We start from the raw sequence: 17431 nt of genomic DNA on the forward strand, positions 1-17431 counted from the left end.
TTTCCCTTAGATGATTGAACATGAGACTGATGTTAAGTGGTATGAAGGAAGTATTTAAAGGAGACAAAAGAAATACACTCTGATTGCTGTGTGACCCCACGTGAATGTGTAAGCCTAAGACTTAATATGCAACATGTGCCCAGCTTGTTAAAGATTGTTGGCTGTCATTGGGGAAATCAGCTACATTCATTAATTTAGTACCTCTTCATGTGGGAATAGAGTCTATAAATTTCTTGGTTTTGAGAAAATAAACACTGTGTGCCTTTGAGAATATAAAGTGTGCTTTTGAGAACACAATTTGTAGAATCAATAAATTCTGCCAAGCTGTTTTTAATGATCAATTTTATTTTTAGAATATTATTTTATAAGGCCCACATTCTTGAGTACAGAATCCATCATAATGTAATTGTATTTGTGCCTTGGAAGCTGCGTACAGATTTTCTCCTCATGTGCCCAGGCACCACCACTACCCTGATGTCCCCTGATTTAGGAAAAGAACCAATCAATACACAATAATAATTTTGGGGGTCAAATAAGGCCACAACTTTTATTATTTACAGGTGTAGTAGGTTTGGCAAACACACTGGGTATAACCATTAACACCCAGCCCAGCTGCTGGAAGTATTTCCAAAGGGGGTTGCTCCTGAGACGAGGAGGACCTGTAACATACAGTACATCCAAATGGGTCACCCCCACAGGAGAACTGTCTTAAGGAGTGCTATGGCCCTAGCCCATGCCTGGGTGTCTGAAGAGTAGCACCTCCTCTCAGATCCCTTTAATGGGATACCCATTTCCTTTGGAGGCTCAGGCAGAAGCTTACAACCCCCTAAAACAAGAGTAGGGCCAACCTAAACTGTCATCTGAGCAACTACCATTATGTCTAAACACGGCCTCTTGTCAGGTTTCAGTGAATTCTGATCCTTTCCCCTCTCACAGTAGACAGTCAAGGATGTCGACAAGGAAGCTCTTACTGAGTCTTTATTCAATATTCATGGCAAGAGGCCTCTGTACACTGCCTCTTAAGTTAATGGTGTTGCTCCAACTGAGCTCCTCCTCCCTCGCTTCCTAACAACAGCACTTCACCGCCAGGGTCTAATTGTCTCTGAGTCCTTTGCTCTTCCACTTTCAATGCATGCCAGGTTCTGGGAGAAGGAGGGGGCGTCAGAAATGCTGTTCTGTGAGAATGTGTCTCTGTCTCACCCTTCTCTTCTCCCAACACCTCCCAACTCTTCTGTTCACCTGTCTCTGAGCTGTGACCTTCCTCAAACCACAGCTTCAGGAGAAAGGGGGGGGGGAGTATCCACCATTCCTCCTCAGTCTCATCCCCCTCAGTCCAGTCCCTGACACCTCTTTATCAAAGGTGGTGTTGGGGTGCCAAATCAAGAATCCACCCAATAACTCAACTTTGCATTTCACTGCACAGTTCACCTTCTTTCTTGCTTGAATTATACAAATTGGGTGTGGAACACCACACCATTGCCTCCTTTCCAACAGTTCAGACCCATTTGTGGGTAATTTCTCATTAAAAAGCAAATTAATTCATACTTTGTGAAGCAATCAGCAAAACAAAACACAGCCATGCTTTAAAATGGTAACTTCTTTGAATTTAGCAATGTCACCCAAGTAATATGTACAAAAAATGCATACACCAGTGTAAAGTGACATATTTGTGGAAGTAGCACACAAAATTCTATTATAATAGGGGGAAATGGTATATCAGGAGAAATCCCATACAAACATGTGGCAATCAGGAGAAATTCACACTGAAATTGGAGAATTTTCACGAGGACTTTAAATAATGCAAACTGATGTGGAAATGTGGAAAGTGAAAATAAGTTGGAAAAATGAGAAACTGAGGGAAAATGTAGTTGACAGATTTGCTCATCTTAGCCTAGACAAACTATGTTCTGTAACCAAGGTGTCACAGGAGCCCCTCATTTTCCCAAGATATTGCTTTTTCAGCTGAATGTTGCTTTTATTTGTTTATACCTGCTTACAATGATGCCCTCTTTCCATCAGATCTGGGTTTTGGATCAGCTTCTAGCTTCTTGGTTTTATTCTCAAATGTCATCTCAGTTGCCAGGGTAGAATTCCAACTGCTGCATCACATCTGAACTGGATATGATCTGCATATGCACATGCTTCTTTTGATAAACTGAAAATAGAGTAGTGAGAGCATTTTGGCCCTTACTGCCAGTACAATGAATTTTGGACCTGCCAGTATGATATCTCTTCAGCAACACAGATTGCTGTTTCCCAAAAACTAACCATTTACACATACTTCTGGCAATGCAAGTACAGTCACATTCCTTCCTCCCTTTCTTTTTGATGAAATTACAGAGGCATATCAGTTCCCTTTATCCCACAATGAAATAATTTTTGTTTTCAACATTGAATAAGGACCATGCCTTCCATCAATCAAGATCTACCCCAAAGATCTTACCTGCATTACATTGCAGCAGAGAGTTTGGCCATAGAGTATACACTTGCCTAGGATCTACAGACAAGCCCTACAGGCATGCTCACATGGTATTCATGTTTTAAAGGCATGTTGGCTTTTTCTGTGTGTTACATACATTTTTAGGTGTGTACAGGAAAGGGGAATCACCATAACGATTCATTATGAAAGTCTGTAGACCAAGGATGGGAAGCATTAGCTCTCCATTTGTTCTTGGACCACAACGCTCATATTCTTTGGTTATTGGCAATGATGTCTGGGATTATTGGAGGTACAGTCCAAGAGCATCTGGATTGTTCTATATCCCTATTGTAGACCTTTTGTGAGGTTGAACCAGTTTCAGAGACCAGATCCATCCAACAGATTGTTACTTCCTGTAGCTTGGAAAGACGCAGTATAAAAGACCTGTGGATTTGATCTGCTAAAAAGATTTACAAAATCCATGCCCATTGCATGAGAATATCCCACCCACCAATACAGAATCCAGCTATAGCTGCCCCCTCCCTTAGTTCAACACAGGAAAGCCTAAAAGTGGTTATGAAGATCTTTTGACATTCTCTGTGCCTAGCTGCATCTTATGACCTTCCATAGCTAATATCAGTTCTCTGAAACAAGGGCAATAACAAACTATTAAGTCCATATTTAAGCCCTGCACTTTTGATTTATTAATTTCTTAATAGCAGTTTTCACTTCTTGATTCCTTAGAGTGTAAATCAGAGGATTCAGAACTGGAGTGACAACAGTGTACATGAGAGTGACCATGATTTCTTGCTTTAGGGATTCGCCTGAGGAGGGGGGAACGTAAGTCAAGATCGCCCCTGCATAGAAAAGAGTCACAACTGTGATATGTGAGGCACATGTGGAGAAGGCTTTTGCTCTGCTTTCCTTAGACTTTACTTTTAAGAAGAGGTAGGAGAGGATGTAGGTGTAAGAAAGAAATGTTAGGAGGAAAGGGAGCACAACAATTAGGCCTGTAACAATGTTGAGGAGCTGGAGGTTAAGAATGGTGCTACAGCACGCCAATCTCAAAAGGGGTTTAATGTCACAGAAGAAGTGCTGGACTATGTTGGGGCCACAGAAATGGACCCGAGACGTCATTATGGTGTGCATGAGAGCATGGAGGAATCCAGTGGTCCAGGTAGCCATGGCCAAGAAAAGGCAAGCCTTCTTGTTCATAATGACAGTGTAACGCAGTGGATTACATATTGCTACATAGCGGTCATAGGCCATGACACCCAGGAGCAAAGCTTCACTGCTACCCAGGAAGTGGAAAAAATGAAGCTGTGTCATGCATCCAAGAAAAGAGATTTTCTGGTATCCAAAGAGGAAGCCTGTCAACATCTTTGGTACAGTGACGGTGGAGTAGCATATGTCAAGGCAAGAGAGGTTCCCAAGAAAGAAGTACATGGGGATGTGCAGGCGTGGCTCAATCAGTGCTATGAGTAAAATGATGGCATTCCCCACCATGCTAACAAAGTAGACAAACAAGAAGATGATGAAGAAGAAGGTTTTCCGTCCAGGGACATTAGTCAGACCCATGAGGATAAAATCATTCACATTTGTCTGGTTCTCCATCACTGAAAATAAAGGAAGAAATATTGCATGGAAGCATCATTATGGCAGGCTGTTTCAGTTGTAAATGAGCAAAGATGAACCAAAGAATGAGCCAAAGAAAGAAGTAAATCAGGTGAATGGGGGAAAGGATAAGTAAGTCTAGAACATCAAAAATAGAAATTGGTCTCATAGACCTCAGTAAATCACAGCTAGGATACTCTGCCAAATCTAAATGATCCCAGGCTACACTTCTCTTGTTTCATTCCTGACTATGCTAAATGGTATGCATAAGATTTGGGGTGGGTGAGTAGAGAAGAGCTGACTCCTCAGTCTCCAATCTTCTCATATTAGCAAATTGCTCTAAAGATCAGCCTACAATGATTTGCTGGGCTTGTTGGCTCTTAAATGAAGAGTGAGAACTTGCATACACATAACAAAGACACTGGGTGCCACAAAGGCAAGCCCACCAACCAGTTTCCCAAGTAAAAATATGCTTCTGATGCTTCATGCCCATATCCATCACTGTCCTAATCAGCTTTGTACTACCTGTACATAACAGGAGCTGGGAATCACAAGTTGGGAGAAGAATATTGCTCTCAGATTCTGCTTGTATGCTTCCCATAGGTGTCTGGTTGCCCCTGTGGGAGCAGGCTACTCTACTATGTTGGCCCTTTGGCCTGACTGAGTGGGACACTTCTTGTGTTCTTATGTGACATTGGTGTGTATATCAAGTGCAGTTTTTTCTCACTCTAAAATCCTTGCACCTCTTTAGAAGAAGTTTATGTCTGCAAATTTTCACCCATTTCCCCTCCCCAAGTTATAAATGTTTGTTTCCCCATTATAGGATACAGGGCAAGCATCTGAAGCTTGGGAAAACAAGGCAAGCCACTCTCTAACAGAGCTGTCAAAGTGCGTCCAAAGCAATTGTTCCCCCCTACTCCTTTGATGCTCCAGTGGTAGTTATGACAAAAAATAGTAGTAATGCTCCCCTTCCACTCCGCTTCTGCTCTGCTATTATGAGACTGATAGATTTGGACTTGGCAGATCTTCTTCCATGACCACTCCTTTCTTTGACCACATAGAATTGTTATTGAATTACAGAGCACCTTCATTGTTGCCAAAGACCTAAGGAAGGAGAAGTCTTGCTGGAATTAAGCAAGGATGTTTTCTGAAGAAGTTGTAGGACTTCAGCTCCCATTATCCCTTATCGTTGGCTATGCTAGCTGGGGCAGATGGAAAATGGAATCCAAGAATATATGAAGTTGAAATTGTTGTTGTTAAATTGTTATTATGTTATTGTTTTGCTCTGTTATGATGAAATTGTTTTTGTAGTGTTTGAAATGCACTCCTGTTTCTTTGTTGTAAGCTATTTTGAGCATGACTTTTGTGTGTGGAAAAGTGGCATACAAACAGAATGAATGAATGAATGAGTATGGACAGCCATGGGTTCCCTATCCCTATATTCAGTCCAGAAGCAATTTCAGACCATCTTCTACTATTCTAACTTTTCTCCAATTTCCATCCTATATCCCACTCCCTTTACAACTATTTTACCCACTGTAAATAGACGTTGTAAATCAGGAGTTGACTAGACTCAGGCACAGGAATGTGTGGACGTAGCTCATATTTCAATAGTATTTACCCAAACATAATTGCTCAGCACTAGAATGTTTCCTTTTAGAAGACTGGAGGAAGAAAAGTAGAAATTAAGAATATAAAGAGTACACTTTATACTTGCATCTTTTTTTAGAGACCAAGCATTAACTTTTCCAGCTATTCTTCTCAGTCAATGGTGTCCAGTGGAAAGCAGTATTCCAGAAAAACTGGTGATGTTGTGGTTGTATGGTGCCGTTCATACCCAATAGCAGTCCTTGTTTATGCAGTCCCTTTGTATAAAATCAATACACTGGGGGTGCAGTGAGTGGAGGGACAAGAGATCTGTTAATTACTCTCAAGGGGAGAAAATGCGTAAATAAATGAGATAATTTACTCAGGGTTAATACAAGCAAAGTACAACCCAACCCATATCATACGCCAAGGAGTACAAGGTGGCACGCATGAATGTCACCCTCCTTTTTATCATCGCAACAACTCTGTTAGGCTAAGAGATTATAACTGATCTGAGATCACTTACTGTGCTTCATGGCTGAGTGGGGATTTGAACCCTTAGTCCCCCAATCCTGGTACAACACCCATATCATTCATATCAGTGTGCTCCCACTGGAATAAAACACAAGACTGTATTTTGATGCAAGGGGCACATTTTTATCAACCATTTGCATATGCAACAAGCAACTTCTAATTAACATTATCTCAGGTCTGCTCACTTGGAGGGGTCTGTGCTGTCAAAAGGCAGGAGGGCTGGGTTGTCAGGGTACAGTGGGGGTGGAGAAAGAGAGGAGGGCAGACTCGGCAGGGCCTGCCCTGCTGGTGCTTCCATGTGGTAGCACATGGAACATGCTAGTAAAGCTTTATCCACCAGGATTGAACACTGAGCCCTGCTACCCTTCCTGGCTGCACATTTAATTAGGGTTCACTGGTGACTGCAACAGCATGCTTCATTTAATTCCAAGCAACTAGTATTCAGAGGCACACTGCCTCTGAAATTGGATGAAGAAAATAATAATTGTGGTTAGTAGCCATGGACAACTGTGAAGCGGGAGAGCAGTCATGTTGGCTGCAGGGAGTTGCTAGAGAGGAGAAACATGCAGACACCAAGCCTGGCAACCTGGAAGTGCAGCAGTGGATTATGAGAACAAACACATTTTTTAGTTGGGTGATAAAAATGCAGCTGGGAGATAAAATGACACACAGGATTAAGGAATGCTGTGCAGGCAAGAGAGTAAGAGACAAGCCAGCAAAAGGTTTGAGAGGATCTGACTTGGATAGTGACCAAACAAAAAGAGGTATGAAGATGGGGGCAGAAGAGGGGGTGAGTATATGAAATTATGCTGAGGAGAGAGGAAACGAAGGTTGCAGTGAAGTAACTGTAAGAGCGCTTAAGGAGAGATTTAGGCCTGCCTAAAAGGCTAAAAAAGAAAATCTATAAGAAGAGAACTCACAGGTCTGCAATTTCATCTCCTCCCAGTGGTGAGGCAAGGGAAGAGCAATAAACAGTATTGTTACTCGGATGTTGACTATATGCTGGAGCACAGAGTGAAATTACTACTGCTATCCTGGGTACAGCAGGAAAAAGAAGGAAGGAAAGAAATTCTGCTGCTATGATTGTGCTCCTTGTCCAGAAGGGGGGATCTCTAAGTATAAAGGTGGGAGGAATAACTTACACAATTATATTATTTTCATTTCAATAACACAACATGAAGTGTAAACCCTTGAATGTATAGGGAGATGTTTTACAATGCAAAACTTTAAACCAAGACTAGAAAACCTAACTATTAATCATTAAAAGTTTAGAGTGTGGGTCTGAGTAAATTTGTGTCCATCACTATCTCTCAGTCTAAGAAACCTCACAGGGTTGGTGTGAAGATGCCTTGCCAGGTGGTTCCACTGTCACTGAAAGTCTTTCCTAGATGTTTCCTGTGTGAATAGGGTATCCAAAATAAAATTTTTCCAATGGACCATCATACATTTCAACAATATACTGTGCTTTTAATATTGTTTCATTTAATTGATTTTCATAACCTTATTTCAATAAAGAGCAGGTTATAAATTACTTAACTTAATATATAATAAAGGATAATGCTGCTTCCTGAATTGTGTGACATTTGTTCCTCAACAGCACTGAAAAGCCTGCACTTGTGGAATGACATCTTGGAGTTTATTTTACTCAGCCAGATGATAATATCACTTACATTTTTGATAGAACCTCACCATTATTATTTTTCCTGTTGGATAATCTTGCAATGCAGTTTCTATTATTAAGACTTCAAACAAAGAACAGAATAAATAGTCAGCATAGCAGAACAACGCAATGTTTTACTGTTTCATGAAACAACATGAAACATTGTGAAGATTGCCTTTAGAATATGTCTACGTGGGGGAAAATAAATTTCCAAAGTAATCAATAAAATTTAACTCAAATTTTCTGTTTCAGTCTTTATGTGCATTTTTTTTCAGAATAAAAAATCAGCATGATATTATTAGAGTTCTGTGACACCCCCCCCCCCCAAAAAAAGTTAAGAACCAATTCTTTAGCTATATATTGGTCAATGTCCAAAATATTTAAATAGATCTTATTTTATTCCAGATATGGATGCCTGTGTGAAATGTCCAGAAGATGAGTATCCCAACAGTGGCCAAACCCAATGCATTCCCAAGGTCCCATGCTACCTCTCTTATGAAGAAAATTTAGGGCTCATCTTAGTTATCTTGACTATTTCTTTCTCTCTGATCACAACATTCGTACTTGGGACTTTTATGAAGCACAATAACACTCCCATAGTCAAAGCCAACAATCGGACTCTGACCTACATCCTCCTCATCTCCCTCCTGCTTTGTTTCCTCTGCTCCTTTCTCTTCATTGGACAGCCTGGAAAGGTGACCTGCCTTCTCCGAAAAATCACTTTTAGCATCATTTTTTTTGTCGCCCTTTCCAGTGTTTTGGCAAAAACCATTACTGTGCTTCTGGCATTCATGGCAACCAAACCAGGATCCAGGATAAGGAAATGGACAGGGAAAAGGCTGGCAAATTCTATTGTCGTTTCCTGCTCCTTTATTCAGGCTTGCATAGGTACTCTTTGGTTAAGTACATCCCCTCCATTCCAGATATGGATATGCACTCACTGCATGGGGAAATCATACTAGAGTGTAATGAGGGTTGAGTGGCCATGTTTTATGGTGTCTTAGTCTATATGAGTTTGCTGGCCATTGTCAGCTTCATCTTGGCTTTCCTGGCCAGGAAGCTACCTGACAGTTTCAGTGAGGCCAAATTTATCACTTTCAGCTTGCTGGTGTTTTGTAGTGTTTGGTTGTCCTTTGTTCCCACCTATCTGAGCACCAAAGGAAAATACATGGTAGCTGTGGAGATCTTTTCCATCTTGTCTTCTGGTGCTGGATTACTGGCTTGCATCTTTCCCCCTAAATGCTACATTATTATATTCAGATCTGAGCAGAACACCAGGGAACAACTAATCAGCAGAAAAAAGTAAAAGAACATGAATGCATCTGTTTCTTTCTGTTTGTGTATGTAGTTTATTGGAAATGCTGGTGGGAGGGATGTCATAAGAATTCAGCTATGGGTACTTGCTTAAGCAAATGTCTGTCCTTCAATTCTTGTATGCAGAGTTTGGCCAGAAACATTTCATTTTAATTTGGTTCTCACTTTAGATTGCTAACATCTCCTGCATTTGAATGGAGCCTTTCTTACTTAACTGTTCAGGGTAATGCTAACTCGAATGAAGACGCAATTATAACTCATATGATTCCTTGTTTTGAGGGTCCTGAAAAAATAATTGGCTTGAAAATAATTTCTCCATATGTGTGTGTTTGGTTGCATATATATCGCCATCCATATGATCAATGACTCAAAAAACTTCTAAATGGTTTACAAGTACAAAACCAATTATAAGTTATAGCCACATGACACGAAAATACAAGTTACCGGTAAATTAATTTCATCTGAACACCAATGATTGAAATATACCATAGCAATCAATATAGTTAAAATAGCAATTTATACTGAAGGACCTGGGCCAAGCCAAACATAGTAACTTTCAAAGATTCCTGAGTAATGTGTTTTCTTGCTTCTGCATTTTCTTAGCATTGTATTAACAACTTCATATCCAGCCTATTCCCAGATACATACAGTACACAACATTTAGAGTATCAGCTTCTTCAGCCAAGAAACACTCCCAACCCATTCTTATGTAAACATCATGAACATTTTAAGTACTGCATTGATAAAGATTCTTACTAATTAAATTAACTATCAGTAAAAATAAATGGGGAAAACAATATTTGGGAAAGATCTTCTAGCAGTTTTGTTATGCATGACAGAACTTCAGAAGTCAGCAACACACTGGGGAATGATAATCATATCTGTCAAAATTGCTAGTTTATGTAACTGACATTTAGCACATGTTAGCAAGTGTCTGAAGTAAAGCTATAAAACACTTGTATTCTTCAGAATTAGATCTAGGTAGAAGCAGGGCTCTGTCATTCTTCCGTTAGATTATCTCTCTATATTAGGATATTTTTCAGAAGATAATTATTCTTCAAAAAAACAAACATACATACATACAAATAAAGTGAGGAGCTTTAGACTTGGATGTAGACTTTATGAGTCCCATTGATATCAGCAGGAGTCACATTCCACTAACTTATTATTGATCCAGTTCAAAGAGAGAAACAGATGAACAATATTAACTAGAACAGTTCTCCTGCCATGGACCACATAAAACTTGTTGAGGTTCTTTGCAGACCACTTAATGGTCTTCCTTTTGCAGCAATTTTAAGATGCTGAGATTGCATAATTTTAAGAGTAATTTATTGCTTTTTCATTTTGAATCTTGTATTTTATTGTATAAAATTCAAATTGTAAATGTTCTTCACAAACATGCTGTTGGCAGCCTGAACGGAGCATGTAGACCACTGGTGGTCCACAAACAATAATTTGAGAACCCCTGAACTAGAAAACAAAGGATAGAACTAGAACAAACTGGCATACTCATTCTATAGCAGGCAAAGTTGAAAATCAGTGCAGCCATAGTATTATCTACTATTTGATTGAGGCCGTACCTACTGAACCTTTAAAAACCACATGCAATGCTGTAGAGGGTACCTGGCAAATTCTATTGTCCATGGGAATTGAAATTTGGAAGGGATTTTTTGTCAACAGGATCATCATGGTGATAGTTTTGTTGCTTATACTGTTGTGCCATACTGTATGCAAGTTACATTTCATTAATTGCAGCATACGTGATGATCCGCTCCCTATTCTTCATGAATTTTACCAACCAGGGGATCTTGTTATTGGTGGGATGGTTTCTCAAGTCCTCTTTCTCTATAATGTACCTTCTCTAATTGAACCACCTACACAGATTGTGACTGATGAACCTATGTAAGACACCATCAACTTGCTCTCCCTTCTCTCTCACACACATTTCTTTTTGTGATATGTAAAGACCATATTTACCAGGAACACATATTTAAGGAATACTGCATTTATTTATTATGGTTGTGAAAAGCAGCATGTTGGCAATGCTTGGAGTTGTTAATAAATATTTTGCCTTCTATGTGATATTGCTGGGCACAAGATAATAATAAACTTTCCCTTACAACTGCCAATGAAATGAATGGACCTGTTTGGTTTATCTTTTCTTCTGCACAATGGAGGAATATGCTCAAGGAGGAATATGACATTGTATTATAGTGTATTTCACATTTAAGATTGGTAAAAAAACCTTTTGATTTAAACATGCTGTCCCTTACATGCTCTTCCGCATTTATACATATAAAATTGTTGACGACCTAAGCAATATATATAGCTATGAATCCACAAAATGCATAATTTAAACTAATGTGAAATCCTATATGCATATGGTGACAATACATTAAGGGAGATAATGATTTTCATCACTAAGGTGGAATTTGATATCTGTGATGAGTGTTCTCAAGTTTGGTGTTGGAGCTTCATTGTTTGTATTGCTCTGTTCTTCGTTTATGCTGTTATAAATTAAAAAAGGCTCCAGAACATATTAAATAATTATTCATTTAAAATATAATATAATCTACCAATAGAGAATATATGGTCTATATACATTGGGTTGCTTACAGCTTGTTTACCTGGTTGCCATTGTTGCTGGTAGACAATGGGAAATACTACAGTAACAGCAGGCAGCAGTTTGTTAACAAAAAGTATGATCCCAAAACAATTTGAGCATTTTGTTGCTCAACTGAGATACTTTATTTTCATTTCATTTTGAGTTTGTTTCCTTTTAGCTTCGTGGCAGTCTTGAATGGGTGTGGATGAGGGATGAAGAATACAAATGTGTTTTTCATTGCTTATGTCACTGTTTTTTTATTAAAAAGCTGTAACTTACATTGCAGTTCGGTGCCTAAGGACTACCAGCACATCCTGGCCTTAGCCTTTGCTGTAAAAGAGATAAATGAGAACCCCAGTATCTTACCAAACATTTCCCTGGGATTCCACATTCTTAATAGCTACACTGCTAGCATGACCTATAAGGCCACCCTGAGCCTGCTTTCTAAACAACAAAGATTTTCTCCTAACTTCAAATGTCAAAATCAGAACAAACTGGTCGCTGTTGTTGGAGGATGTGTCTCTGAAATCTCTGCCAATGTGGCCATCATTTCAGCAATCCACAAGACGCCACAGGTAACCTGTGTGCATAGTTTTATGAAATGAGATACTTGTGAGCTTTGCGATATGGCTGTAAACACCACCATGATTTGAGAAAAAAAGTGTTGATTATCTTTTGGATCATGGGCAGCTGATGGGCAGGTACATTTTTTCACTTAAAGAGAAATTTGCAGGGGTGAAGACAGGGGTGTAAGTACAGAGACGAAAGTGGGCATTGAACAGGAGATGTGACTTTTACCTATGGACATTCCATTATATTCCAGACACACAAAACCAAGCAGTTTTTACACCCCCAGAACACACCAGTATTTTCACCACTAGAAGGCAAGCAGCATTATCACAGCACAAACTCACTTGAACAGAGTCAGTGTGGGATGTTGCCTGCATAGAGACATTGTTTCCTGTGTAGCTAGAGGGAATTACTTTTAATATTATATTATATGGGTCATGGATCAAGAAAATTTAGTCTGCACTTCTAGTTTTGACAATTGAGGGAGCTGAAGAGGTCGGTGTGATAAATAAGGGTAGAGAGTAATTGAGGGGAAAGCTGAGGCCTGTATGTTAATACCCAGTGTGTTATTAAAATCCGTTGGTGCAGATCAGAAGTAGGAAGCCAGCAGCTGAGTTGATCTGAGAAGCTGCCCAGGGTAAATACTTGCTTGTATTTGAGTATCTGAAATTGTTTAAACTGTCCAAGCAAGCAGAAATACAATCAGAGGAGCTCTTAGTAAAAGGGCAGATTGTCCCCAGTAGCTGGACTGGGCTGTGGATATATTTGCCTGGAATTGAAATCAGGGAATTTGTCCTGAGGTAAAAGCCACTTAGTGTCAGGAATGGTGTCTCCCGAGTCTTCAGAAACCCTCAAAAAGAACCACAAGAGAATATTTAGCTTAAAGTTCATTCTGCCTCCAGCATTGGTTTCTATCTTATTCCTAAGCCTACTATACATACTAGTAATAGGATGTTTTGAAAGCATTTAAGTGAACTGGTTGCAGCAGGGGGGGGGGGGGAGTTACCTAAATTGGTGTTTATACACCCTGAAACTGAGGGAACTAGTATCACTGAGAGGCAGAGCTGAAGAACACAGAAATAAAATCACAAAGATGTTATTGCAATGAAAAACTTGGGAGGGAAATGAAATCAAAGGAGACAAATCAAATGTTTAGGCAAGCAACAACACCCATTTGCACACCCATAGGATGCAGGAAACATGGCTTGGCACTAGGCTGGGGGTGGAAAGAGCTGTCCATTTTTATTTGCTCAGATTTCCATTTTCCCAATCCTAAATTCAGTTCTGCACATTTCTGCAGCAAACTGCATTTCTTTAGACAAAATCCTCTCATTTTAATGTTTTTAATGTGTTAATTTCTCCTAATAAACACACTTTTGTATGCAGCTGTGACTAATGTGCATTTTTGCAAGCAATTTCTCCTAATATAATGCAGTTTTTATACTGTTTGCATTGATATCCTATTTTTGTTCTTACTTTCCTATTATATATGCTTGTTTATAAACATTGTTTGGTTTGAGAATGGCTTTGTTTCTATTCTCATATACTTTTTAAATGGATTTAGCTGTAAATGTGAAATTAATTACCCCCCTATCCTTACCAGTATGACATGTGAAATCATTCTCCCAAGATTTCAGCTGATCAGAAAGCAGATTTATGTGAGATTTTGTGATGTGAGATTTTGTGATGTGGCTGTAAATAGATTAGCCTGAATTGAAAGTAGTAAAGGCCCATCTATGTAGCTTTAGCTAGTAAGACTTCATTTGACCACTGTTGCCACACTTAAATAAGAATGCACTCATTTCAGAATAGGTTCAGAGGAGGACAATGAATATGGTCAGGAGTATGGAAAACACAAGGGACGCAGGTGGCGCTGTGGGTAAAAGCCTCAGCGCCTAGGGCTTACCGATCGAAAGGTCGGCAGTTCGAATCCCTGCGGCGGGGTGCGCTCCCGTCGTTCGGTCCCAGCGCCTGCCAACCTAGCAGTTCGAAAGCACCCCCGGGTGCAACTAGATAAATAGGGACCGCTTACTAGCGGGAAGGTAAACGGCGTTTCCGTGTGCAGCTCTGGCTCTGGCTCTGGCCAGAGCAGCGATGTCACGCTGGCCACGTGACCCGGAGGTGTCTCCGGACAGCGCTGGCCCCTGGCCTCTTAAGTGAGATGGGCGCACAACCCCAGAGTCTGTCAAGACTGGCCCGTACGGGCAGGGGTACCTTTACCTTTTTTTTATGGAAAACACAGCATATAAGGAAAGATTGAAAGAAATTGGTATGTTCAGGCTCTTGAAAATGAGTTTGAGGCAGAATATTACAACACTCTTCAAAGACTGAAACTGGTGCCGCATAGAAGAGGTCAAAGATTCATTGTGTACTGCTGCAAAAGTAGTACTTGCTTAAGGTACAACACTGGGAGTAAAAATACTTCAATAATAGGGCAAATGAAAAAGCCATTGATTGCAGAAACTGTGATTCTGGTTTTCAAAAGGATGTTGAACTAGATTTACTATTCTCTTGTAATCTGTTTGAGAAATATTCATGGGTTTCATTACAGCTCACTTATGGATCATTTTTACCCTTACAAAGTGCAGAAATGCTATTCCCATTCTTGTACCAGATGGTGCCCAATGAAGCCCAGCAGCACAAAGGACTTGTCCAGTTACTTCAGCATTTCAGATGGACCTGGGTTGGGCTTTGTGCCGTGGATGATGACAAAGGGAATAGGTTTTTACAGACAATAGTGCCAATGCTTACCCAGAATGGCATCTGTTATGACTTCATAGTAAACATTCCAAAATGGAGTTATATGGATGAGATGCTAGACTGGTTTTTTAAGCACATGGATGCTTATATCATTGTCTTTGAACGAAAGGCCAATGTATTTTTTGTATATGGGGAACCTCCATCCTTTCAAGTTATAAGAATGATGTTGTTTCTAGCACCCTTGGTGGACTTGCCCCCTCTAGGTAAAGTGTGGATTATTACATCCCACTGGGATTTTGCATCACACTCTATTCAAAAGATTTGGGATTTACAAACCTTCCATGGTTCCATATCCTTCACGGTTCATTCAAATCAACCATTGGGATTCCAAAATTTCCTTCAGATGCTAAGACCTTCATGGGCCCAAGGAGATGGTTTTATCCAGGACTTTTGGGAACAGGCATTCAACTGTTCATTACAAATATCTAATGGGCAGCATCAGGAAAGGAAATACTGCTCTGGAGGAGAGAAGCTGGAGAGTCTTCCTGGGACCTTGTTTGAAATGGAAATGACTGGCCACAGCTACAATGTTTACAATGCTGTCCATGCTCTGGCTCATGCTTTGCAAGCCGTTTACAAATCCAGTTCCAAAGGTAGACAGTTGGGAGAACAACAGAAACTGTTTTTTCAGAATGTGCAACCATGGCAGGTAATTACAACCAAACGTTTTTAAAAGTCTATGTTTTCATCCAGAAAAATAGGGAATTTTATGTCTGCATGAGACAATTCCTGTGCCTCTATAGGTTTTCATTGCCTTTCATGTTTTTCTTCTCCTTTTGAAAATCCATTATGATAAGTATCGATGATCCCATGATAAAATATTGTTATTTCAATTCAAAATCACCCACCAACCTGGAGATAAAGGAAAGTAATGATAATCAGAAATATCAAATAATCATATAAGGTTTCCAATTCAAGAACAAAACATGATTGCCCAATGGATGAAGTCACCACATACATTGTTGAAGAATTTTGAAACAGTCTTCACTTTCTTTCTATCTAGGTCCATCATTTTCTAAGGTCTATTTTGTTCAACAATAGTGCTGGGGATTCAGTGTGTTTTGATGATAATGGAGAGTTAGTTACAGGTTTTGATGTAACAAACTGGATTATTTCCCCGAATGGCTCATTGTTTAGGGTCAAAGTTGGAAGACTGGATCTTCAAGCACCTTTAGGAAAAGAATTAAGCATAAATGATGATCAAATTGTGTGGCATAATGTTTTTAATCAGGTGAGACACAGCTCTGTGGCATTTGATGTTTTGACTAAATTTTTTCAAAGGCATTGAAGTCATCTAACTCCCTTTCAAATTTAGTTTTCATAAAATCCCATAGGATGTTTTATTATTCCATGAATCTTTTCAAAAACATTATTATGTTCCTGTTCTAACTAGGTTGAATTCCTATTACAGTGGTACCCCTGGTTATGTACTTAATTCATTCTGGAGGTCCGTTCTTAACCTGAAACTGGGTTAGTGGAGTCTGTAACCTGAAGCGTATGTAACCTGAAGCGTATGTAACCCAAGGTACCACTGTATATGTTTTATTTTTCCTGTCCCCCAATAAATAAATAAATAAATAAATAACTGATTTCATGAACTGATTTCAGGAAAGGGGGCTAGGTATTATCTTTAAGGGACTCTTTTCATTTGGATAAATATTTCCTTATTTAGGACATTAAGAGAACTATATCCACCTATTTAAAAATTATAAGTTTCTACATACACTACCAAATAAACATCTCTCTGAAAAGGCCATGCTGAGACATTATGACAGTTTAAGAACACATTCTAGCCAGGGGAAAGCACTTGGGCGATGTGACCTGGGGAGGGTTGCCTGCTAGTGAGCCGGAGGTTCTTCATTCCAATGCAAAATGTACATTTATGTGAGTAGAACAAAATCTAATGCCCAACCTCTCAGTTCCTCAGCAACTGAAACAATCTCCTTTTCTCCCTTTTATTAATGCAACATACCCCTCAACACGCTGTAAAACTAGGATGCCACCTTCCAGGGCCGTGCTCTCATGTGAGTCACATGATCCGCGTGAGATCATGGCCCTGAAAAAGCACTTTTTAAAGGGTGAGATCTCAATGCCTAAAATGGCCGCTGTGCTCGTGTGTGACAAAATGGGATTTCCTGGTTTTCCCACGGCAGCTGAGGGATATAAAAGAATACAATAAAAAAACCTAACCTAAATGAGAGAGAAGCACAAAAAATCCTCTTCCAGAAGTAAATTTTAACTTGACAAGACAGACCTAACCTGGAGACCTCTAACCTGGAGCTTCCATTTCTTCTCCCAACCTCCTTTTTTCAGTGATCTCTTACCCTTTCTTTATTGGTTCTGTATAGGTGCTACCCATTTCTGTGTG

General features: G+C 39.7%; 2 protein-coding genes and 1 long non-coding RNA gene across 3 annotated transcripts in view; 1 reads left to right on the forward strand and 2 right to left on the reverse strand.

Moving 5' to 3' along the window:
* The window catches only part of LOC307201508 (olfactory receptor 6N1-like), a gene marked incomplete at its 3' end in the record, with an annotated part of 248480 nt that overhangs the window by 154533 nt on the left and 76516 nt on the right, over positions 1-17431 (forward strand). The gene's annotated exons all lie outside the window — the stretch shown is intronic.
* Positions 3101-4033, reverse strand: LOC307200416 (olfactory receptor 12D1-like; the record flags this gene model as incomplete). The annotated part of the gene is made up of 1 exon (XM_079948958.1): positions 3101-4033. One exon carries the CDS (start codon positions 4031-4033, stop codon positions 3101-3103), a length of 933 nt encoding a protein of 310 aa, XP_079805084.1.
* On the reverse strand, positions 11857-14966 carry LOC307200229. Its single transcript, XR_013832342.1, has 3 exons — positions 14883-14966; positions 13904-13995; positions 11857-12063 (listed from the first exon to the last, which is right to left on the reverse strand). It is a non-coding gene; the product is annotated as an uncharacterized lncRNA (long non-coding RNA).

The sequence above is a fragment of the Podarcis cretensis genome (genome assembly GCF_951804945.1).
Source record: "Podarcis cretensis genome assembly, chromosome: 13".
In the NCBI taxonomy this organism is placed as follows: domain Eukaryota; kingdom Metazoa; phylum Chordata; class Lepidosauria; order Squamata; family Lacertidae; genus Podarcis; species Podarcis cretensis.